Below are 26,736 nucleotides of genomic sequence, written 5' to 3'. Positions count from 1 at the left end.
CTATACATACTATTTTACTGAACCCAACCAACCTTCATTCTGTATATATGCTATTTCACAATATCCTGAACATTCACCTTATACATATGCTATTTCACTGACCTGAACATTCAACCTTTCAGTAACTTAACTTTCATTCTCTACATGTGCTATATCACCAACAAGCTTAACCTTCATTTCCCGTATATTCACTGTTTCACTGACCTCCAAAGATATGCTACTTTATTGAGTTTAAGGTAAATAGCTAGAATCAAAATCTGCTGGAAATATAATTATTCCTGTTTGGAATAATTAGGATATAAACAAGACAGTTTGGACTGAAAGTTCTTCATTGTTTTACTTTACAAAAATCAGGAAAAATACATTTTTGATAGTCTGCTAATAAACTTTGAGAACTTTAATTCTCAACAACAAAATCATTAACAAGCAAGTATATTGCAGAGTAATTAGTAAAATGTATTTAGCTGGTGCATGATTTGATTTATATTAATGTGTTTATTATAACTAGTAGTGGTGTAATGGTTTATTGCTTTTCAAAGAATCAATCTAGGTTCAACTCCTGGCTGACCCAACCTAATAACATTGTCAATAACATCTAACTGAGCAAACATTTGGTGAAGAACATTTCAGCTGAGACCAGTTCCTCTCATTTTCATACATAGTGTATCTAGGACTACATTATTTAATGTGTCCATTTTTCAAGGCAGTAGAGTGTGAGATGAAGTTGTTTGATTGCTTTTTCAAGCAGGTCAAGTATAGAGGTTCCCTAGTTAGCTTGGTACAGTAATATTTTGTGATGGGTGATGCTCCAGCATGGGTACATCCAACTGGTTGTACTTATATACACATTTCCACTTCAATAATGGAACTGCAAATACAATATCTTTATGTATCTGACTTCTATATTCATTCACTTATTTCCCTCTGCATTTCATATCTTCTCTACAATAATTAATACTCAAACTTTTTCTTGCACTGTCTCTGATGAAAGGATATATAAAATATCCTAGAAACAGCTGTAAGACCTTTTCTTGATAAATGTTATGAAATCTATTTACTACCTTGGTTTTTTTTATTTCATTATGTCAATATATATATATATATATATATATAAGTTCAGTAAAATTTAGATTCAGATGAATATGGTACTTAAGTTGAAGGCACCAGAATTTACTATAGTATTATCCATATAATTTAAAATAAGGTGATTATAATCAAAATTAGCAACAAGGATATTTATTTATATATATATATACATAAATACATACATATATATGTATATATATGTATATATATATATATATTTTTTTTTTCTAGTTTCAGCTGTTAAAGAACTTGGAAGGTTAGGCCTCTAACCAGGTCTTTCAAGATACCCTTAAAGCCAGGAACTTTTCAGCACCCCCCGTATAGGTCCAACTTCACACAAAGGACCTGGGGGATTTCTGGAGAAAAAGAGCATCTTACAGGCCATCAAATATGGTATATGTTAGCCCCTGTATTATGAATAACAACCATATTGCTACAAAGGCTGTAATGTCCCTATGACTGTAATATCAATAAGGTTGAGGTTTATGTAGCAGTTGCTTTTACAGTGTTTTCCTTTTGGGGAATATTTTTCTATTTTCACAAAAATATTTCTCTTCTCATATACAGCAATGATGAAATAATTCGATAATGGTGATATGGAAGGTGGTGAGCTGGCAGAATCATTAGCATGCCAGGCAAAATGCTTAGTGGTATTTCATCTGTCTTTACATTCTGAGTTCAAATTCCACCAAGGTCAACTTTGCCTTTCATCCTTTCAGGGTTGATAAAATAAGTATCAGTTAAACACTGGAGTTGATATAACCAATTTACCTTCTCTTCCCAAAATTACTGGCCTTAAGCCAAAATTTTAAATCAATAATGAAAATATTCTAAAACATTTTGATTCTACACTTCTGAAATATGTTGAAATTTAATGCTGATATTGGAATGATTTTTCATGGCTTTGTGATTTTTAGAACAAATGCTGTAGTCTTTCCTTATACTACTGTGCTAAGTGGTAGAGTACAAAGAGAGGGTCAAGAGAACCCTTTTACTCTTTTGAGGCCACAGGAACATCTCTAATGCTGGTGTCAAAACAAAATGTACTCAGTACATTCCCTAATGTGGTTGGTGTTAGGAAAAGCATTCAACCATAGAAAGCAAGCCAAATTTGAAATGTATGAGTAAGATGTGCTGATCTACCAAATTTTTCATCTTTTATCCTTTACTTGTCTCATTCATTGAACTGTGGCCATGCTGGGGCACCATTTTGATGGATTTTAGCTGAGTGAATCCACAACCAGTATTTATTTTTTCAAGTCTGGTATATATTTTATTGGTCTCTTACAGAGAACTGCTAAGTTAAGGGGATGTAAACAGACCAACAGCACTTGTCAAGTAGTGATGAGGGACAAACAGACATGCACAGATACATACATACACATGTATATGACAGGCTTCTTTTAGTTTCCATCTAACAAATTCACTCACAAGTATAAGACATTTGCCCAAGGTGTCACACAGTGAGACTGAACCAAGAACCATATGGTTAGGAAGCAAACTTCTCACTACACAGCGCCACACCGATACCTATGACATCATCATCATTTAGTGTCTGCTTTCCATGCTGACACAGGTTAGATGGGTGCTTTTTACGTGCCAGTTACGTGACACCAGCATTGGCCATGACTACGATTTCACTCGGCTTCACCGGTCTTCTTAAGCATAGTATATTGCCAAAGGTCTCGGTCACTTGTCATTGCCTCTGTAAAGCCCAACGTTCAAAGATCGTGCTTCACACCTTGTTCCATGTCTTCCTGGGTCTACCTCTTCCACAGGTTCCTGCCACAGTTAGAGACTGGCACTTCTTTACACAACTGTCTTCGTCCACATGCATCACATGACCATACCAGTGCAGTTGTCTCTCTTGCACACCACATTTGATGCCTCTTATGCCTAACTTTTCTCTCAAGATGCTTACACTCTGTTGTACATGCACACTGACATTGCACATCCAGTAAAGCATACCAGCTTCATTTCTTTCAAGCCTATGCATGTCCTCAGTGGTTACAGTCCATGTTTATCATTAAAACAAAAATTATAGTTGTTTAAAAATATCAAATTTTTTGAAAAAGATAATTTAAAAGCTAATTATTAAAAAGGAAAAAGTTTAACTCTTTAGCATCCAAATTATTCTGTCAAATGCAATACTTATTTATTTACATTATTTTGGATTAATCTTATAGCTTGACATTTGGATGATGCAATTATTTATTTTTAGAATGACATTGTAGGGTAGGTGTGAAAGGTTGGATCTAACCAGTTTGAACATAAATCTGAAACAATATTTTGGTCAGATATAGCTGGCTTAAACACTAAATGGCAAAATTTAAAATAAAGAAATATACAAGACTTACTTGGGCTGTGGTATTAGAGACTTCAACAGCAATATCACCACCAGAATTTCCAAAACCTATTACAACAACTCTCTTGTCTTCATAACCCTTACTGTGTTTGTAGAGCTGAGAATGAATTACTTGTCCTTTGAACTTTTCAATGCCAGGAAATGATGGGATTTTTGGAGCAGCATGATGCCCAGTACAAACTAGGACACTGTCAAATGTAGCGACATTTTCTTCACCTGATTTGCAGTTTCTAGTGTACACTTTCCATTGACCAGAAGCGGTAAAATCATCAGATTTTTCGACTTTCGTGACCTGTTTAGATTGGATAAAAGAAAAATTGAAATATTACCAATGCACCAGTCAAAGAAGTAAACTATATGAAGTCATTCAGCCAGTTAGAAATAACTAAACCTCCATCTAATATAAATGGCACCCTGTTTGTTATGATGACAAGGATTCCAGTTCAATGGAACAACCTGCTTGTAAAGAAATACAGGTACTACTCATTTCTGGCAGCTGAGTGAACTGGAGCAATGTGAAATAAAGTGTCTTGCTCAAGGACACAACATGTCACAAGGAACTGAACTCACGACCTTATGACTGTGAGTCGAATACCCTAACCACTAAGCTACACACCTTCACCCATCTAAAATAGCATCTTAGGAAAGAATATACTGGATATATATTGGTCTTTGGTTCCCAGGTCAAGGTGGTCATAGCTGGAATGCCTTTGATCATAGGTCTATTTGATCAAGAATGACCAGGGGCCTAAACAACAAAGACAATGGTAGTATTAAAACAATTCAATTGGGGGAACCTAAATGTGGTTGTTTTTTGACCTGCTAGAAATAGCAACAAAATTTCCTTTAAATTAAATCTTCATATATTAGAATGGATGATATTAGATAATGTACTTCTACATAACCATAAATAGATTGGATAGTCATAGATGGAATGTCACAAATCAAAAGTCTGCTCAATCAAGGTTGGCCTGGGGTAAAACAGTGGAAATATAGTATAAATATGACACTTTAGGTACAAAGGTGCAGGTATGGCTGTATGGTTAAGAAGTTTGCTTCCCAACCACATGGTTTCAGGATCAGTTCCACAGCATTGCACCTCAGGTGTCTTCTACTATAACCCCAGATTGACCAAAACCTTGTATGTGGATTTGGTTGACCAAAATTGAAAAAAGCCCAGTGTGTGACCATGTATGTGTGTGTGTATGGGGGGTAACTTCAAACTGCATCCTGCAGTGGGGAGCTTGGTATGGGAGTTCCAGAGTCTTCAGGAATGGGGAACTATCTCTTAGATACCATTGCTCCAGGTCAGAGTAGACTCTGACCTTGAGTAATAGCACCTGTTTGTGTCCCAGCTATGGATTAATTAGCATGTGAATGACTGGAAGTGAAGGCTCCCTAATTCTCATTAGAACTTCTTTCTAGGAGCAGGTAAACTTGTCTGAAAAACACTTGAAGTGCAGTTGGCTTCTGGTCATCTCAACCTCTTGTTGCCACTGGTTTTACAGCTGATTGCACTGAAAATTGGATTCAGCACTGTGCAACAATATACTCACTCAAAACAAATTCACACACAGAAATTTCTTTGACCCTTGAAAGGTCTGCATGGACTTATTGAATTTAGGAAGTAGTCTTACATATATATATATAATGATTTTATTTTTGTGATGAGAATGTAGCATAATGCAGGCTTCCAAACATCGCTGTTTCTGATTTTCATTGAGTTCATGTGAAACCCACTTAGCCAACTTTTTTACTTTACTGATTTGAACTAGGTGAGTCAATATTGTTTGCTTGCTAACACCAAACAACAACGATAATTCACGGGCACTTTGAGATGGATCAGACTCGACAGTGGCTTCCAGTTCATCATTATCCACCTTTGTTTCTGGCCGACCGCACTGCTCATTGGTGAGGTCAAAGTTACTAGAATTAAAATTTTGCAAACCAATTTGATACTGTCTGCTGTGTAATAACATTAGAATGAAATACTCCATTAATACTCTGAGCTGTCAGTGATGTTGTATTTCCAAGAAAGAAAATGTATTTCAAAACTGTATGAATTTCCAACTTAACTATCTCTAAACAAAAATAGCAAAAAACAATTTATAAATACTTGACAAAGCGCAAAATGAAATAGATGTGTCAGGTTTCTAATAAAAAATAAATATTGTCAAAGTATAATAATGCCGCAAAATGAGCAGCTGTAAAGTTTACCATATACCTTACTACAAATTTCATACATGACGACCTAATATATACATGTATATATATACACTTACATACATATGTGTATACATATATATATACATCTGTAGAAAAGGTGTAGGTAGAAACTCTATAAGATGCACCAAGTGTAAGCTATGGACACATAAGAGGTGCAGCAATGTCAAAGGAAGGCTAACTAGGAAGATGGTTTTTGTATGTGGCAGATGCTCAGGAACAATAAACACTGAAAATGCTCTGAGACCAACTTCCGTCACTTTCCAGGGAGAAAAACTAGAAATAGTTGATAGTTTCCGTTACCTAGGTGACCAAGTCAGCAGCGGGGGCGGGTGTGCTGAAAGTGTAACTGCTAGAGTAAGAATAGCTTGGGCAAAGTTCAGAGAGCTCTTACCTCTGCTGGTGACAAAAGGCCTCTCGCACAGAGTGAAAGGCAGACTGTATGATGCGTGTGTACGAACAGCCATGCTACATGGCAGTGAAACATGGGCCGTGACTGCTGAGGATATGCGTAAGCTCGCTAGAAATGAAGCCAGTATGCTCTGATGGATGTGTAATGCCGGTACTCACACTCGGCAGAGTGTAAGTACCTTGAGAGAAAAGCTGGACCTAAGAAGCATCAGTTGTGGTGTGCAAGAGAGACGTTTGCGCTGGTATGGTCATGTGGCGAGAATGGATGAAGATAGTTGTGTGAAAAAGTGCCACACCCTAGCGGTTGAGGGAACCTGTGGAAGAGGCAGACCCAGGAAAACCTGGGACGAGGTGGTGAAGCACGACCTTCGAACTTTAGGTCTCACTGAGGAAATGACTAGAGACCGAGACCTCTGGAAGTGTGCTGTGCGCGAGAAGACCCGGCAGGACAAGTGAGTCCATAACCCGTGGCCTTCTACATGGGATGGAGCCAGCCTACGTATGCATACCTTCCCTTCTTGGGACACAAAACTCTACTTGTGAAGACATGATGAGGCAAGTGAGGATCAGAATCGAAATCGATCAATGGAAATTGCGGATGTGCTACCAGTGCCGGTGGCATGTCAAAACTCTGCTTGTGAAGACCCGTTGAGGCAAGTGACGATCAGAATCGAAATCGATCAATGGAAATCGATCAATGGAAATTGCAGATGTGTTACCAGTGCCGGTGGCATGTAAGAGAACTTTCCGTTTCGCGACCGTTGCCAGCACCGCCCCGTTTCGTGTCCGTTGCCAGCCTCGCCTGGCCCTCGTGCCGGTGGCACATAAAAAGCACCATCCGTTCGTGGCCGTTTGCCAGCTCTGTCTGGCACCAGTGCGGGTGGCACGTAAAAAGCACCCACTACACTCATGGAGTGGTTGGCGTTAGGAAGGGCATCCAGCCGTAGAAACACTGCCAGATTTGACTGGGCCTGATGAAGCCTTCTGGCTTCACAGACCCCAGTAGAACCGTCCAACCCATGCTAGCATGGAAAACGGACGCTAAACGATGATGATGATGATACATACATATATGCATATATATATATATACACATACATATATGTATATATATATATATATATATACACATATACATATACATATACACATATATATATACACACATATATACATACATATATATATATATACATTTGTATATATACATATATGTATATATATATAAATACATATATAAACATAATTACATACATATATATACATATATACATACATATATATATATATACATATATATACATAGATATATACATATATATATATATATATACATATATATACATATATATACATATATATACATAGATATATATACATATATATACATACATATACATATATATATACACTAGCAGTATCGCCCGGCGTTGCTCGGGTTTGTAAGGGAAATAACTATATAAGCATTTTTAGAGAGTTATAGCCAAAAAATAGGAAAAAAATGCATTAAAAATGGAAAAAAAATTAAGGTAAATTTCTTTTTAAATCGTTGACACATCGTAGATATTTTTAGAGAGTTACTTCCCTTACATAATAGCAAAAAAAATGCATTAAAATGGAAAAATATGATGGTAAATTTTTTTAAATCGTAGACTCATCGTAGACGCGCGCTAATACCCAGAAGGGCTCAATATGAATCACGACTATAAGATACCCGGTTTTGGTTACACTGCACCGCAAAATGTGGGAGTCGTTACGAATCTAAATCGTAGGAGACAGACACACAACTTCACTCTTATATATAAAGATATAAGTCATGTAGTTATATACACATACTTTGTTATATACACATTCTTAAAAGAAAATGTTATTTTGAATACAACATTTATAAAGAATAAAATATTTTTTGGTTTTTCTTAACCCTTTCGTTACTATATTTCTGACCAAATTACACCCCTTATGTGTTTCAATTAATTTCTAACGTAATCATAAATTTAGTATGGTTTCATTAAACAACTATAACTTTTTTATTTATCAATATATTAATCTGATTTTTGGAAGATAATTTAATGAAATATTCTCAACCAATTCTACACTATAATTTTTGTCACAAAGTGACTCTAATTGCAGGTAGATACAGGTAAATTCAACAATATATAAAATTATTAAAATTTTGTTCAAACATTGCTATAGAAAATGGGTTATTAGCTAATATTCAATTGGGTATACAACAAAATTTTACGATAGAATTTGTTATTCTGGGTAACTTTCTGATATCCATAATAATATTTATGGCAAAATAGGCCTTAATTTAATTTAAGGTTGTGGGAAATAACAAACTATCCTTTCTTTCGCTTTGTTTACGTTTAGTGTAATGATTTCAAATAGGCTCATTCGAAAAAGTAAAAAGAAATAGTTTAAGGCTTTATACTCTTCTGGGAAAGTCTGTGGCTTGGTGCAGTTTCTTCAGAAAAATCACCGAAAGAAACAGTTTTTAAATTTTCACTCCATTCAGTACCAATTCATTTTCTTAATCGCTGTCGGATTCACTGTTTTCACTTTAATAGCTGCAAACTTGCAAAGACAAAGGAGGAGAAGGGTGATAGCGTCAGTGAAACAGTCGCTCCCTTTGTGTGTGTGGGCGTTTGCGTGTGGTGTATCCCACATTAAGAAAAACATTTGACATATACACCAGAATGTGAGTTTTCTCTAAATTTTGCTTAATTGGGGTTGAAATTTTAAAAACTGGACCTGGCATGACCCGATGCATTCTACTCTTAAAAATGCTAGGTAAATCGTAATTGAAGAAATCCTATATTGTAGATTTCTATAAATTACAAAGGGAGGCAGATAAAATCTGCCTTTTATAATAAGAGATATACATACGATACATATATATATATATATATATATACATATATATATACACATATATATACATATATATACATATGTACATATATATATATATATACATACATATATATATACATACATATATATATATACATATATATACATACATATATATACATATACATATATATAGATATATATATACACACATATATATATATATACACACACACACATATATATATATATCATCATCATCATCATCATCGTTTAACGTCCGTTTTCCGCGCTAGCACGGGTTGGACGGTTTCGACCGGGGTCTGGGGAGCTCGGGACTGCCCCAGGCTCCAGTCTAGTCTGGCAGTGTTTCTACAGCTGGATGCCCTTCCTAACGCCAACCACTCCGCGAGTGTAGTGGGTGTTTTTTACGTGCCACCTGCACAGGTGCCAGAGGGGTCTAGCATCGGCCACGTTCGGATGGTGCTTTTTTTGGGGTGCAGAAATATAGGGGAGCACCAGTGGGGAGGGGTGGTTCAGAGAAATGATGACAGGTTCTAGGCAAGTAGAACGTAGGATATCGAGAGAGGGGTAATGCATGGTGAAATAGCGTATTGAAGAGGGGGGTTCGAACAGTAGACACCTATAATGGTGGTGGGAGAAGCGACATCCGGTATAGATGGAGCAAAATATATATATGCATATATATATATATATATATATATATATATACGCATATATATATATATACATATATATATATATACGCATATATATATATATACATATATATATATACGCATATATATATATATACATATATATACATACATGTATATATACATATATATACATACATGTATAAATATATACGCATATATATATATATATACATATATATACATACATGTATGTATATATGCATATATATATATACGCATATATATATACACGCATATATATATACATGCATATATATATATGCATATATATATATATACATATATATATATATGCATATATATATGTACATATATATATGTACATACATATATATATATATGTACATACATATATATATATGTATATACATATATATATATATACATACATATATATACACATATATATACACATATATATACAAACATATATATATATATATATATATCATCATCATCATCGTTTAACATCCGCTTTCCATGCTAGCATGGGTTGGATGATTTTGACTGAGGGCTGGCGAACCAGATGGCTGCACCAGTCTCCAATCTTGATTTGGCAGAGTTTCTACAGCTGGATGCCCTTCCTAAAGCCAACCACTCTGAGAGTGTAGTGGGTGCTTTTTACGTGCCACCGGCATGGGGGCCAGTCAGGCGGTACTGGCAATGACCTCACTTGAATCTTTTTACACATGCCACCAGCACAGGTCTCCGCAAGCAGAGTTTAGTGACCAAAGAAGGAAAAGGTACGCATAAGCGGGCTAGTTACACTCCTGGCATAGGCCACAGGTTATGGTCTCATTTGGCTTGCCGGGTCATATATTTATACATACACATACATTTGCCAGCCTCTTAATGGGTGTCAAATAGCAACCACACCATTGCGTATTTGACTTCCTTGGAAATAAATTTAATAGTTGACAAATACTCTGCCAACTCTTTTTCAATTACAGTCTTTTCAAATAGGGCGATGGTGTCGAGTGACTTGGAGTAAGTCCTCAACATCACTGTCCTCTCTTCACGGTCTTTTAACCACGGTTTGGGTGGTATAATTTCCCACTCCAAAACATTGTCTTTTCATTTATTGCCATGGGTTTTTTTTAACAGTTCGAAAATAGTTCAAAATAAAACTTAAAAAGAGAGAAGAAAAAGAAAGTAAGTCACAATAAAATGGAAAGGAGAAAAGGAAAACAATTCACGAAAAAAGAAAGTAAAAAAAAGTTTAGAAGAAAGAAAGTCAATAGTTCAGAAAAGCAGCAAAAAAATCTTCCAGCCACTAGGTCAAGATTGAACCCGGAATGCCACAACTAGAAAACAACTTCCACAAAAACTGGTATACAAGTCGTTCAAACTTTGGAGGCAAAGACACTCCCCCAAAACAGCAATTCTCATGATTATTTTTAAAATTCACAAAATATGGAGAAATTATTAGGAGGCACGATATGCCTCCAAGCAACAATTCTCACAATTAAGTGAGAAAAAATATCCACTTAACATGAACCACTAACTTGGAAGCAGGATATGCCCCCAAACAAAAATTCTCACAATTAAGTGAGAAAAAATATTCACTCCACTGCAGGCAGACTAGGGTTTAGAATCCAGTGAGGACTTCTTGCTTGTACAAACAACAGACCCCCACTGGACCCAAATAACAAGTGTCTTATCTTACAGCGGAGCTTCAAAAGCACGTCTTGACAGCTTCAGTGCAAGCTTCTCACCACACAGTCACACCTGGTAACTTATTTTTTCAACTTTCAAAAATTGAAAGATATACTTAATCATGGTGGAATTTGAACAGAGAATGCGAACAGACATAGCTTAATACTAGAAGGCTTTTTATCTGGTGCTCTACAAATTCTGCCAATCCATTGCCTTCAAACACAGTTTAACATTCTGAGCCAACAAAGAATCCTCTTCATGTTTGCCTACCCTGATAGAAATAGCAGCCAAATCTCATTCCAATCACAACTTATGTTTTAAAAAATAGGAAAAGCAACATAAGACAAACTAGGTAACCCCTGATATACCTGAGATACAAGAAGACAGGATGGATATTCCTGGAACATCTTTGAGTATAGATCTACTGTTTAACATGAACAACAACAGCAGCAGAATCACCATGACCATACAACAACAACAGTATAATGCTAGTTTATTACACTGGTATCAGTCAACCAGTAAAGGGGTTGGTATTTGGAAGGGCATCCAGCTGTAAAAACCCTGCCAAAACTGACACACAAGTGTGATGCAGGCTCCTGTCAAAATCTCCAACCCATGCCAGCATGGAAGGCAGATATTAAACAATGATGATGACGAGGGCCACAAGTTTCGAAAGACTATCCAGTTGGCTGACACCAATATTTGGATGGTACTGATGTTAAAGACTCCTTAGAACGGTGAAAGGCAATGTTGACCTCAGAAGAAACTGATCTCACAATATAAAGGAATGTAATTAAATATACAATCTATTTCACCCATCGCTCTATCAGTTCTTCTCAATATAATACTGGCAATGATTAGAATTATATTAGCCTTACACAGTAACAACTTTTGCACATGTTTCTATTTCAGAGCAGGGCTTTGTTCATTAAGTCAGAACTCACATCTTGCAACAGCGAAATGCAATTTATTTTACGGAAGTCTAATAACTAACTTTGCCAATACAAGTCATCACAACTGTTCATGGATTTTAGATTTTTCATTTTTTTTCTTATTAACATAAAAGCAGTTTGCTTGTTTCATTTTTTTTCGTGAAGATGGAAGATCAATTTTCCAACAGGTTTCTATAAAACTAAGTTCATTTAAAACAAATAGTGTTTGTCTTTTTATTTTTCAGATGAATAATTTACCAGCTGAGGCTCTATCTACTGTAGAGTCTAATGAACCAATGTTTATTCATGGGAAGATAACTTTAATGTATCAAAGTAAATTTGGTGCAAAAGATTAAGAAAGAAAGCACTGAAGAATCTGTGATGAACTCTGATAACTCACACATTTACGGAGTGTGTGTGCGTGCGAGTACTGTGTGTGTCCCAGGTTTGAGAATAAGTAAAATGTGTCTGCATCTTCTAAGAAGTTATTAAAGAGCTGATGATAAAACAATGTCCCAGGAAACATGACCAACACATGCCATGCCAGTATGGAAATATAACTGTAAAATAATGACACTACTACTGCTGATGATATTTATGTGTGTGTGTGTGTATGTGTTTACACACATGTTCATCATTTTCTAGTTTCAGCTCAAGAGCTATGGCCATGCTATGGCTACTACAAAAATGTATAAGTAAAACCACACAAATATATATATATATATATAATATATATATATACACACACACACACACACAGACATATATAGACACATACATACCCCCCCCCCACATATATATATATACACACACACACATACATAATATATATATATATACATCATCATTATCATCATCATCATCATCATCATCGTTTAACGTCTGCTTTCCATGCTACCAGGGGTTGGATGATTTGACTGAGGACTGGTGAACCAGATGGCTGCACCAGGCTCCAATCTTGATCTGGCAGAGTTTCTACAGCTGGATGCCCTTCCTAATGCCAACACACATATATATATATATGTATAGATAAATATACATATATAGATATATATATACACACATGTGTGAAAATATATATATATAGGCACAGGCATGGCTGTGTGGTGAGAAGCTTGCTTACCAACCACATGGTTCTGGGTTCAGTCCCACTGTATGACACCATATATATCTACACAAAAAAGGATATGTTATAATACTATTCCACAGGCATACCAACAATCCAACATACCTCAATCATCAGCTGCCCCACAGATAGCATTATGGTTTCGACACCTGAGCAGTACTATTCAATCCAGTGGTGTCAACAGCACTAGAATAAGTGTTGTTTGGGAACAAACAAACCAAAGAAACCACAACTTTCAGTAAATAAATTCAATAAGTAAATTACAACCAACATCTAAATACATAACCAAACAGTGACCAATCCCCTAAGTCATACAAGCATTATAATCCTTATGATCTTCTGTAGTATAATATAAAAGTGAAAGCTTAATAACCACATTCATTCAATCAATTAATTTATAGGCAGAATTAAACACTAATTTTAATAAAACTACAACAAACAAACATGCAAACCAATATACATTGCATCTGTATTTATATATACATATATTGTTGACAGGGCTATTAGACAAAAGAAACAGGCTTGGAAGGCCTGGAAGAACGGTGGTAGCAGGGAAGGGTATCAGACTGCCAGAAGGGAAGCTAGGAGACAGGTCTATCTAGCCAGAGGGGAGCAGATAAGAGAAAATTTGCCAATGTCCTGCGCCGTGAGGATGAAAGACTTGAGGTATTTCGTGTTGCAAGACAGTGTGTGAGAGAGAATCGTGATGTGGTAGGAGAGAAATGTGTTCGCATGGAGGATGGTTCACTTGCGCTAAATGAGGATGCAAAGAGAGAAGCTTGGAGACGCCACTATGAAAGGTTACTGAATGAGGAAAATGAATGGATAAAGAGAGTCTGCCGAATGTTGACCCTACAGAGGGACCAGCTATCGAGTTGATAGTTCCGTGGTAGCTAAGGCAATTAGAAGCATGAAGACAGGGAAAGCCCCAGGCCCATCAGGAATTACTGCAGAGATGCTCAAAATATCTGGCAGTGTCGGCTATAACCTAGTCACCGTATAGTCAACCAGGTGATACACGAAGGAGTCATACCCAATGACTGGTGCAGCAGCATACTAGTCAACTGCTACAAAGGTAAAGGTGATGCCCTAGATACAAAAATTACAGAGGTATCAAGCTGTTGGATCAAGTAATGAAGGTTACGGAGAGGGTCATAGCCCAACTAATCAGAGAGAGAGTTAGTTTAGATGAGATGCAGTTTGGGTTCGTGCCAGGAAAAAGTACCACTGATGCTATATTCCTGGTAAGGCAGCTGCAGGAGAAATACCTAGCCAAAGATAAGCCCCTGTACCTGGCTTTCGTTGACATGGAGAAAGCTTTTGATAGGGTCCCCGATCCCTATCTGGTGGTCAATGAGGAAACTAGGAATAGATGAATGGCTGGTGAGGACTGTGCAAGCCATGTACAGAGATGCCGTAAGTAAGGTTAGGGTTGGCAACATGTACACAGAAGAATTCAAAGTAGAGGTTGGGGTCCACCAGGGTTCAGTACTCAGCCCCCTCCTATTATCCCAGCAACTACCAGGCAATTACGGAGGAATTCAAGACAGGCTGTCCCTGGGAGCTCCTCTACGCTGACGACCTTGCTCTTATTGCTGAGTCACTATCAGAACTGGAGGAGAAGTTCCAGGTGTGGAAGGAGGGTTTAGAATCAAGGGGCCTTAGAGTCAACCTAGCTAAAACCAAAGTACTAATAAGTAGAAGGTAGACAATCCACAAATATCTTCAGGAAGATGGCCCTGCTCGATCTGTAGAAAAGGTGTAGGTAGAAACTCTATAAGATGTACCCAGTGTAAGCTATGGACACATAAGAGGTGCAGCAATGTCAAAGGTAGGCTAACTGGGAAGATAGTTTTTGTATGTGGCAGATGCTCGGGAGCATTAACCTCCGAAAATCTGCAGAAAACAACTTCCGTCACTTTCCAGGGGAAAAACTAGAAGTAGTTGATAGCTTCCGTTATCTAGGTGACCAAGTCAGTAGTGGGGGGGGTGCGCTGAAAGTGTAACTGCTAGAATAAGAATAGCCTGGGCAAAGTTTAGGGAGCTCTTACCTCTGCTGGTGACTAAAGGCCTCTCGCTCAGAGTAAAAGGCAGACTGTATGATGCGTGTGTACGAACAGCCATGCTACATGGCAGCGAAACATGGGCTGTGACTGCTGAGGACATGCGTAAGCTCGTGAGGAATGAAGCCAGTATGCTCCGATGGATGTGTAATGTCAGTGTACATACTCGACAGAGCGTTAGCACCTTGAGAGAAATGTTGTACCTAAGAAGCATCAGTTGTGGTGTGCAAGAGAGACGATTGCGCTGGTATGGTCATGTGGCGAGAATGGATGAAGATAGGTGTGTGAAAGTGCCAATCCCTAGCAGTTGAGGGAACCCGTGGAAGAGGTAGACCCAGGAAAACCTGGGACGAAGTGGTGAAGCACGACCTTCGAACTTTAGGCCTCACTGAGGAAATGACCAGAGACCGAGACCTTTGGAAATATTCTGTACGTGAGAAGACCAGGCAGGACAAGTGAGCCCAGCCCACTTATGAATGCCTTTCCTCCCTTGGACACAAAGACCGGTTGAGGCAAGCGAAGTCGATATAGAACCTCATCCGACGACAGACACCCATCCCAACCCCCCATGCTTGCGAAGACATGTTGGGGCAAGCGAAATCGAAACCGAATTGAACCAGCCAGGATCCCTGGCCTGGTGGTACGTAAAAAGCACTATCCGACTCGGGGCCGTGGCACGTAAAATACTCCAATGCGACCGTACGACAGGCACCCATGCCAACCCCCTTTGCTTGTGAAGACATGTTGGGGCAAGCGAAATCGAAATCGAATTGAACCAGCCAGGATCCCTGGTCTGGTGGTACGTAAAAAGCACTATCCGACTCGTGGCTGTGGCACGTAAAATACTCCAATGCGACCGTACGACAGGCACCCTTGCCAACCCCCTTTGCTTGTGAAGACATGTTGGGGCAAGCGAAATCGAAATCGAATTGAACCAGCCAGGATCCCTGGTCTGGTGGTACGTAAAAAGCACTATCCGACTCGTGGCCGATGCAGCACCGCCTCGACTGGCTTCCGTGCCGGTGGCACATAAAATACACCAATCTGACCGTGGCCGTTGCCAGCCCCGCCTGGCACCTGTGCAGGTGGCACGTAAAAAGCACCCACTACACTCACGGAGTGGTTGGCGTTAGGAAGGGCATCCAGCTGTAGAAACATTGCCAAATTAGACTGGAGCCTGGTGCAGCCTTCTGGCTTCCCAGAACCCCGGTCGAACCGTCCAACCCATGCTAGCATGGAGAACGGACGTTAAACGACGATGATGATGATGATGATAAGGCAGGATGTGTGTGTGTGTGTGTGTACATGATTGTAGTTTATGCACATCCACAAATTAGCACGCATGTCGCTCAAATTTAAGAGAATATTCGTCACGACCCTAGCTGTATTTTCGTCAAATTATTTTCCCCTGAGGCACCCGCGAATAGCGGTAAATAATTTTGAGCCATAACTTCAATTTTCATGGTGGAGAAATCCACCGTAGTGACGCCATTAAAACATGAGTTAAGTCCCCTTCTAGCGATGGTGTAAAGAGAGGGAGGGAGAGGGAGAGAGAGAGAGAGAGAGAGATTGTGACCAATCTTTAAGTTCATACAAATAATAATCCCACCAGTCTTCCATAGGTACTACTATAATAAAAGTTAAGGCCTTATATAATTCTCTCCAAAATAAAACAAACATGATTGAAATTAATTTAACTAATAATATATTAATTATGAGTGAAAATTAATTATTAATTATGAGTCAAAAGTTAATAATAAAACACTACATACTCATTAATATATCACCACTACAAGCTATAATATTAGATTACCAGTAACTAATAGAAACATTAAATTTTATTAAATAGGAACTAATAAAAGTACTTGTAATTAACTATTATTACAAAACCTTGTTGTTTAAAGCTAATATGTATATATATATATATATATAAGTAGTTGAATGAATTATCCTAGTATGGATAATTCGGTTAACCGATACCTGGGTAGCAAATTCATGTCAGAAAACACGGTTGAAGCTACATACCAAGGGCAGAGATCATGTGCTTTCATGTGTTTTTTTACTATAAATAAATGAACGACAATTTAACAAAATTCCTTTATTCTCGACATATGTTTCGAAGACTGCATATTCCTAATTCCGAAGGAATAAGGGGTGCATTATGCCGCCTTCTCATCAGGAAAGACAAGGAACTTATGTCAGCATCATGACGAACAAAATTTTTTAGATGACTGCCCACACGGAGTTCATTATCACTATGGACTCCGTGTGGGCAGTCATCTAAAAATTTTTGTTCATCATGATGCTGACATAAGTTCCTTGTCTTTCCTGATGAGAAGGCGGCATAATGCACCCCTTATTCCTTCGGAATTAGGAATATGCAGTCTTCGAAACATATGTCGAGAATAAAGGAATTTTGTTAAATCGTCGTTCGACTCCATTCTTTCATTTATTTATATATATATATATATATATATGTAAGTATATGTATACATATTAGAAGGTTTGGAGGTGATGTACTGGTATTATATATTAGAAGAAATAAGGTACTCAGAAATCTGGATGGTTTTATATTCACAAATTTTTATTAATATATCATGTTTTTATAAATCATATAATAGAGCTTGCATCTACTCTAGTAGACTCTTCAGATTTGAATGTGTTTGAGATGATTCTTCTCTTTTATAGTATTGTTGAGTGTGTAGGGGTGGAGAGAGATAAAGGATAGTAAAAGAAGGTGAAGAATGGGGAGAAAGTGTGTGTGTTTTATTGTGTGTGTGTGTGTATGTGTTTGTGTATGAGTGTGTGTCGGCGTCTGTGTATCTGAGAAGGAAGAAAGAAAGAAAGAAATCATTTGTATACATCTTTACAGCTGGTCAGTTCTTTCAATAGAAAGTGATGAATTGATTCTTGGTCTTTAAAAATGGTAAAACCAGGTGGCTACTCTGAGGGGTGTCTTGATAAAAGTTATTTTTCAAAAAAATTGTCTGGATTTATTATCATGGTCATCATTATTGTCCAGTGAGAGAGAGTGTGTGTTTTTGTTTGTGTGTGTGTGTGTGTGTTGTGTGTGTGTGTGTGTGTGTGTGTGTTTGTGTATGTGTGTGTGCCTGTGTATCTGAAAGAAGTGTCAATGGAAAAGAGAAGGGAAGAAAGAAGGAAGAGAGAAAGAAGAAAAAATGTGTTTACATCTTTACAGCTGCTCAGTTCTTTCAATACAAAGTGATGAGTTGATTCTTGGCTTTTAAAAATAGCAAAACCAGGTGGCTACTCTAAAGGGGGGGGAGGTCATGATAGAAGAAAAAATTGTTTACACCTATACAGCTGTTCAGTTCTTTCAATAGAAGATGACAAATTGAGAGTTATTTTTGAAAAATAAATTTTATAAATCAACCTGTCACACACACACACATATATACATATATATATATATATATATATATATATATATATTGGTTAGTTATCCATAAGTGAGAAAAAATGTACATTCTAAAAAATGAATTTGAGCAGTTATATTTTATATAGCTGAATTGTATATTTCTAGTTGAAACATATAATTGGTCTGAAAGCTCAGGATTACTCATTTTTGCCAGCTGAGTGGACTGGAGCAATGTGAAATGAAATGTTTTGTTCAAGAACATAATGCATTTCCCAGTCCAGGAATCGAAACCACAATCTTACCATCATGAGTCCAACAACCTAACCACTAAGTTATGTGCCTCCGCCCTCGTACCCTAAAGAGTCACCTGAATACTTATTCACCTGTATATATCTTTGCAGCTCCAACTCATTATTCTCATCCTCTTTTCTAAATGTGAGAAGCCATGTAAACCCCTCCTCACTTTCTCTCATGGTTTAACCCCTCATCTTCTAACATTAGAGCCCTTTCTTGCTTAGGACCTTAGGTTTTGTAGTTACACAAGCTGCATTGACAATCTCACCAGAGATGGTGGCATGAAGAAACTACACAGCGCATACTGTAAAGTGGTTGGTGTCAGGAAGAGCATCGAGTTGTAGGAACCATACCAAAGCAGACAATGGAACATGATGCAGTTCTTGGGCCTATCTGATCCTATCAAACCATCCAGTCCATGCCAGCAGCAAACGTGTATGTTAATGGATAATGATAATTACGAGAGAAGAGACAATGTTAGAGAAGAGAAAAAAGGAGGGAAAGTGAAAACTAGTATCAGAAAGTTAGTGGGAGAGAATTAGAGAGTGATAGGACAATTGAGTGGGTCAAATAGGATAAAAACTAGTGCTACCTTGCCATTATACATGGGTGTGTTAGGTGGTATGCGAAGAAAAATATGATAGAAGCGGGTCATAGGAGGGAGAGGAAAAAGGGGACTAGTGAGAGAGAATCAGAGTGATAAAAGTGGTGGTGAGAATTGAGTAGGAGGAGGTGCACTGCCACCACATGTTATATATATGTGGTTATAGTGGTATGTAGAGGAGAGATACGATAAAAATGAGGGGCCAAGGTGTACTGTCAAGGGAACACATCCAAGAGAGCGTAGTTCCAAGAGAATCAAGAAAGGTGAGGAAAGGTAGCTCTGTGTGCAATTCCACTTCACTCAAGTATCTATTCAAGAGGAGAAAGGACGGGTAGCTGGATATAATTGATAGAAGTATGGAGAATGGACATATCTACTTGTCCCTTGCATCCCTCTCCAGCTAAGCATTCCTAATATTGTGGGCTTGTGAGTACTAGTGCCATGTAGAAAGCACATGTACTAGTGCTGTGTAAATGCACCCACGCTGGTGCTGCGTAAAAGCATCCAGTACACTCTGTAAAGTGGTTGGTGTGACAAAGGGCATTTCGCCATAGAAACCATGCCAAAACAGACATGGAGCCTGGGCAGCTCTTCAGCTGACCAGCTCCTGTCAAACTGTCCAACCCATGCCAGCATGGAAAACGGATGTTAAATGATGATGATGACAATGATGTCCAAATCGAGTACTTTCTTGTCAGTTATGGGTTGTAAAACATAAAGAGTAGAAGAGATGATGGGGTACAGAATAAGCCCAATGGTCTGGAGACTAGATAGTGGGAGGATGTGAGGGTACAGAATAGATAATAGACTCAAATGGGGGATGCATACACATAACAATAGGCAAAGGAGACATGCATCTTTTAGCTTTTATTTCTTTCAGTCACTGAATTGTGGCTATGCTGGGGCATCATCTTGAAGGGTTTAGTCAAACAAATCAACCCTAGTATATATATATATATATATATATATATATTTTTAAAAGTTTGACACTTAATCTATTAGTCCCTTTTGCTGAACTTCTAGGCTATAAGGACAAACACAAACATACACACACAATAGTCTTCCACACAGCTTCTGTGTACCGTAGAACTGTGGTTGACCCAGGGTTATAGTAAGAGACACTCTCTTTACTCTTTTACTTGTTTCAGTCATTTGACTGCGGCCATGCTGGAGCACCGCCTTTAATCGAGCAACTCGACCCCGGGACTTATTCTTTTGTAAGCCCAGTACTTATTCTATCGGTCTCTTTTTGCCGAACCGCTAAGTAACGGGGATATAAACACACCAGCAAGGGTTGTCAAGCAATGCTAGGGGGACAAACACAGACACACAAATGCATATATATATATATATATATATATACGACGGGCTTCTTTCAGTTTCCGTCTACCAAATCCACTAACAAGGCTTTGGTCGGCCTGAGGCTATAGTAGAAGACACTTGCCCAAGGTGCCACGCAGTGGGACTGAACCCGGAACCATGTGGTTGGTAAACAAGCTACTTACCACACAGCCACTCCTGCACGCATAATATATATATATATATATACGACGGGCTTCTTTCAGTTTCCATCTACCAAATCCACTCACAAGGCTTTGGTCAGCCCGAGGCTATAGTAGAAGACACTTACCCAAGGTGCCACGCAGTGGGACTGAACCCGGAACCATGTGGTTGGTAAACAAGCTACTTACCACACAGCCATACATATGTGTGTATATACATAAATATTAGTATATATTAGGTTGTTTCACATGAAATGTTGTATTTGAAAGGTAATAATAAAATGCTTCAAAAGTGATTTATTTAATCAAAGTACGACCCATGCTCATTTATGATGTTTACCCAACGTTTCTCTATGTCATATATTCCATCTTTCAAAAAATTCCTCTTTTGCTGCGATAAACTGTCTGAATGCTTCAATTACCTCTTCTCTATTTAAGAATGCTTTATTGCTTATGAAAAGCTCAAAATGCTAAAATAATTGATGATCAGTAGGAGAGATATCAGGGGAATAGAGAGGATGTTGCAAAATCTCATAATTCAGGATTTGCAACTTTTGGACCGTAGTTTGAGGAGTGAAGATGTGCATTGTTGTGGAGCAAAATTGGACCATCTCTATTCACTAGTCTGGGTTGGGCTTCTTTTCCAAATTCTCATACATACAATCAATTTCCTGGCAATATGATATTGCTGTTACTGTTTTTCCTTGTTGCAAAAATCAATAATGAATAACTCCTTTCGCAGACCACCATACAGTGACCACTAACATTTTAGAGTGCAATGGTGGGTTTGGGTAGTGTTTAGGCGACTCTCCAGCATTAAATCACTGTCCTGTTCTCTTGCTGTTGTCAAAGAGTGTCCATTTCTCATCACAAGTAATGATTTGATGCAAAAATGGTCTTTTTCCAACAGAGAAAGCAATAAGGAGCACACTCATTCAGTTGATGTGGAACATACCTATCTGTTTTCTTAACTTTTCCAATTTTTTACAGGTGTCTGAAAACAGTTGTGCAAGATATTTGGAGTTCTGATGAGAGTTTCCAAACCTTTGTCCTCGGATTTTGTTCAACCAAAGTATTTAATCCATCATGCTGAATAACTGATTTTGGCCTACTCCTTGGTTTATTTTCAAGGCTATCATCTGAACGAGAGCTTTGGAACCATCTCTGAACAGTTCTGATGTTAACAAAACCATTACCAAAGGCCCGCTTCATATTGCATAGAGCTTCTGCAGCAGAGTCACCCAGTTTGTACTCATATGAGAAAATCACTCAACATAGTTTGGTTGTTATCATATCCATAAGGTCTGTGGGTAAGAATTTTGTACACCAGTATTGTTGGGAAAGAAAAGGAGTCACGATTAAATGCAAGTTATACATAATTGAGTTTTTAATTGACTGAAATAACAAGTAATGAAAAATGTGAAACAACCTAATACATATATATATATATATATAAGTAGGTGAATGAATTATCCTATGTTTATTGTCAGCATGGAAAATTCGTTTAACCGAAACCTGGGTAGCAAATTCACGTCAGAAAACACGCTTGAAGCGACCTGTCAAGGGTAGAAACTCCGGGTTCATGTGTAGAAATTTGTGTGTTGTATATGAATAAATGAAAGAATGGAGTCGAACGAAGATGTTAACAAAATTCCTTTACTCTCGACACATGTTTCGAAGACAGCATATTTTCATTCCGAAGGAATAAAGGGTGCATTATGCAATCTTCTCATCAGGAAAGAAAAGGAGCCTCTCTCAACAACAAGACAGACAAAAATTTCGATGATTGCCTACATGGTAACCAAAGCGATAATGAGTGTTTTTTTAAAAAAATCCGTTATAAGCATTGACGTCAAAAATAGATAGTAGGAGGAAGTAAAAATAGGTAGGGGACAGTATGTTTGCTGTATGTATGGAAATGTGTGGGTGTGTGCTTGTGTTAATGAGTGCGTGTATTTGTGTGTGTGTGTATATAACTGCATTTGTGTCTGTGTGTGTGAGAGAGAGACAGACGTCAAAGATAGGTAGTAGTAAGGGAAGATATAAAGGAGTAATAGGTAGGGAAGGGGAAGTGTACGTTGATTGAAAGAATGTTCGGAGGCTTAGGAAAGAATTTCTCTATAGCAGTGGTGTGGACGTGAAGCTAATTGTTAAAACCACAGTGACTATCGTTATCATTTATATGAGTAGAAAGTGTGTTTCTGCCAATGTTTACATTTGTACGATTTTTCTATGAGTGTGTTTACTAGGGGAACCTTAGCGAAAAGAATATAGAAGAGCTCAGAGTTACAAATGTTACAAAATCGCCTGCCCTTATCAAAAGGAAAGGATACAGACAATATGAACCAATCCAACTTGAAAGTTATACTGTTGTCTTTAAGACGCCAAACTAATTTACTTAGCCCTGTACTATGTCGTTTTTTCCTATCTCTGAATGTCGAATAGTGGTTAGAAATTCTCTTGGATAACTGAGAAGTGGACGCTCCAATATAGAAGAAAACATCGGTACCAGAAGAAATTCTACACTGGTAAATGGAATTCTTAATTTTGGAATTACTAGACAAAAATTTTATTCTGTTAGGGTTGTCCTCCGAGATCGAGACGAAGTTTTTATTGTTATGATTGTTGCTTTTATTATTACTAGCGCTAACAACTACACTATTTCTATTATTATTAGTATTATTAATTGTACTACAACCAGCAATATCACCGACAATAATACCGTTATTGTTGTTACCATCAACACTGCCAATGTTATTAACATTGCGTCCACTTCTCAGTTATCCAAGAGAATTGAGAGTTGAGAGCTTGGTTGGATCAATTTTTCGAGTTGAAATTGGGTGATTTTTACTGCTGGAGCCTCGTGGAGCTTTAGGTGTTTTCGCTCAATAAACACTCATAATGCCCGATCTGGAAATCGAAACTGTGATCCTATGACAGTGAGTCAATATGTATATTTTGATCCCTCTAATGTTCATTTTTTTATGCTTGCATGGCCCATCTGGAATTCAGTGAAGCAGATTTTCTATGGCTGGATGCCATTCCTGTAGCCAAACCCCACTTGTTTCCAAGTAATGTAATAACTTCCCAAGGCCAGAACTGCTTTTTGAGGAAGACTGGAAATGTTTGATTACAACCATCATCTGATGTTGAGACAGGAGGGGGACACACATGCAAATATATAAGCATACATTACACACACACACACACACACAATACATATGTGTATGTGTGTGCAGCTGTGTGGTAAGAAGCTTGCATCCTAGCAACAGGGTTCTGGCTTCAGTCCCACTACATGGCACCTTGGGCAAGTATCTTCTACTTGGGCTGATCAAAGTCTTGTGGGTGGATTTGGTAGACAGAAACTGAAAGGAGCATGTTGTATGTGTTCAGCTTCACAACAATAGCACATCTGCCCTCAAAGCACGACCTTATTTCTCTACATAAACCCTAGAAACAAAGAAGAGATTCTACGTAAGCATAAAATCATTAAAAGCAGCAAACAGCCTAAGTCACTGGAGAAAATTCTCACCAATGCCAAACTCTTCTCTAGAACAATGAACGCAAGAGTCGTATATATGGTGGCTGCCCCCTCGTTATCGAGTATGGCCATTGCACAAAGCTTAATCAATGTTATCGTGCAATGCCTGTGCAAGATTTTTTTTAAAGTAAGGAAAGGCTGTACACTGAGTCAATCCCACTCACTAAGCAACAGCAGCTATAATCCGAAAAGAAGAACAAGTCAACATAATCAGTAACCACTGAGCCGCAGGTTTTATGTCGCAGTTATCCCAGTTACTTGAGTTACCTTCTAGAAGGATGCCCTAACAAAGGCTAGGAGTCATTCATTCCCAATGGTTTAACTGCGCGATCGGGTATTCAGTCCGATTATTTCCATGTCCTCGCACATGATACAGCCTATTTATATATATATATATATAATCAAAATAAGCAACAAGAATGACTCCAGTAATTTGGTACGATCGTTTCGTACTACATCATTTTATTAAATGTTGTAAGTATTACAACAGATCTAAGATGTTGAGTACTCATCAGCCAATTATAGAGGTTTTCCATTAATACAAAAATTTTCAAATCAAGTGGCAACATTATAGAGAAGGTAGATATATAGACAAAGATGTGGATTTAAATATTAAGAACATATGAGGTAGTAGAGTCCGTCCACTGACTGACTAAGATCTGGTTGTTCTGACTGCTGTAAGGTTAGAAGCAAAAACCCCACGGATTTTTATGGATAACACCATACAAAATTCTGGTGCATCTAAATTAAGTACCATATTCATTTGAATCTAAATTTTTGCTGAACTTATATATATATATATATATACATACATATAGGGGGAGAATTCACAAAAAAACAAAGGACGAAGACAAGTAGTGTAGACAACAAACAGATGTATTAGATTAACGCTCGAGAAGTGAAAAAGTATTTAACGTTTCGCATCTACGCTCTTCAACAGAAAAGAACACATACACAGACACACACATATATATAATTTCTAATATATAAGGCCTCACTGAGGCCAACTTTATAACATCCTCCCAGTAGCTATAAAATATGTACCAGTATTGATTTATTCTTCCTTCTCATGCATGCTTTTTTTTTTTTATAACTCAACATGAAAATGAAATAGCAAGAGTGTAAACAGAAATTCTGTATATGGCGGAAACGTCGCTGTGATCGGAGTGGGCGATGAAGCTAAACGGGTTACGCGGATTACGTGACAACGAGCTGGCGGTAAATTGCCAGGATACAGTTTAGGCTGTGATTGTCAGAGTAATCTTTCGCTTTACTGGAGGGTGGTTTTCCTCACCACTATTAGGGCTCTTTTCTTTTTAATTGACATCTCATTCGTTTCTAACTCTTTTGATGATCATTTCATTTTTAAAACTATGAAATTGCTTTTGTATTCCTCTTTATTCGCTCCCCCATCGTCGTATCCCTTGTGGATAGTCAAAAAAGAATAGAAAACCAAAGAAAACGTACTGAGCACTCACAGAAATTAGTAGCCTTGAGTTAGTTAGAAATCATAATTAATTGTAAATAAATAAAGAATTATTACTGTTTGAAACGATATTACCTCAATGAAAAACTGGATATATTTGTCCAAGTTAAATTTTTCGGAATACATATGCAGATATTTTAAAACATACGAATTGTGCATATAAACAGGGAAGTGTATTGGAGGAGGAAAGTCACTGTACGCCATCGTCTCTTTGCTAGTGTTTATCACAGTCGATTTCATAACAGTCGAGCGACCGAGTTCACTTTCTTCTTTATAACACCACAATCCTCCAGTAACATCGTACTTTTCAAAGCAGACAGGTTCAAGACCTTCATCCAGGCAGCTTTTAATAGCTGTTAGCCCGCTTGCACCAGCACCAATTATTGCAATACATTTCCCCCCTTGCATCGTGTTGGTCTGATGACAGAAAAGTTAAATAATGAATGAAACGAAAGGAAAATAACAAATAAAGGGAAGTAACTCGCATCTCCAC

The 26,736-nt window shown here is 37.7% G+C and overlaps 1 protein-coding gene across 1 annotated transcript in view; it reads right to left on the bottom strand.

The window, feature by feature from the left end:
• The window catches only part of LOC115230775 (flavin-containing monooxygenase 5), a 42,572-nt gene extending 15,836 nt beyond the window's left edge, over positions 1–26,736 (bottom strand). The window contains exons 1-2 of the mRNA XM_029800917.2: positions 26,319–26,736; positions 3,444–3,743 (exon numbers count right to left, since the gene is read on the bottom strand). Coding sequence (XP_029656777.1) covers positions 3,444–3,743; positions 26,319–26,651 — 633 coding nt within the window. The 5' untranslated portion in view covers positions 26,652–26,736. The remainder of the gene's footprint in view (positions 1–3,443; positions 3,744–26,318) is intronic.

This window comes from Octopus sinensis, linkage group LG2 (assembly GCF_006345805.1).
Source record: "Octopus sinensis linkage group LG2, ASM634580v1, whole genome shotgun sequence".
Classification (NCBI taxonomy): domain Eukaryota; kingdom Metazoa; phylum Mollusca; class Cephalopoda; order Octopoda; family Octopodidae; genus Octopus; species Octopus sinensis.
Note: the sequence above shows the minus strand (reverse complement) of the source record. Positions and strands in the feature narration are given on the sequence as shown.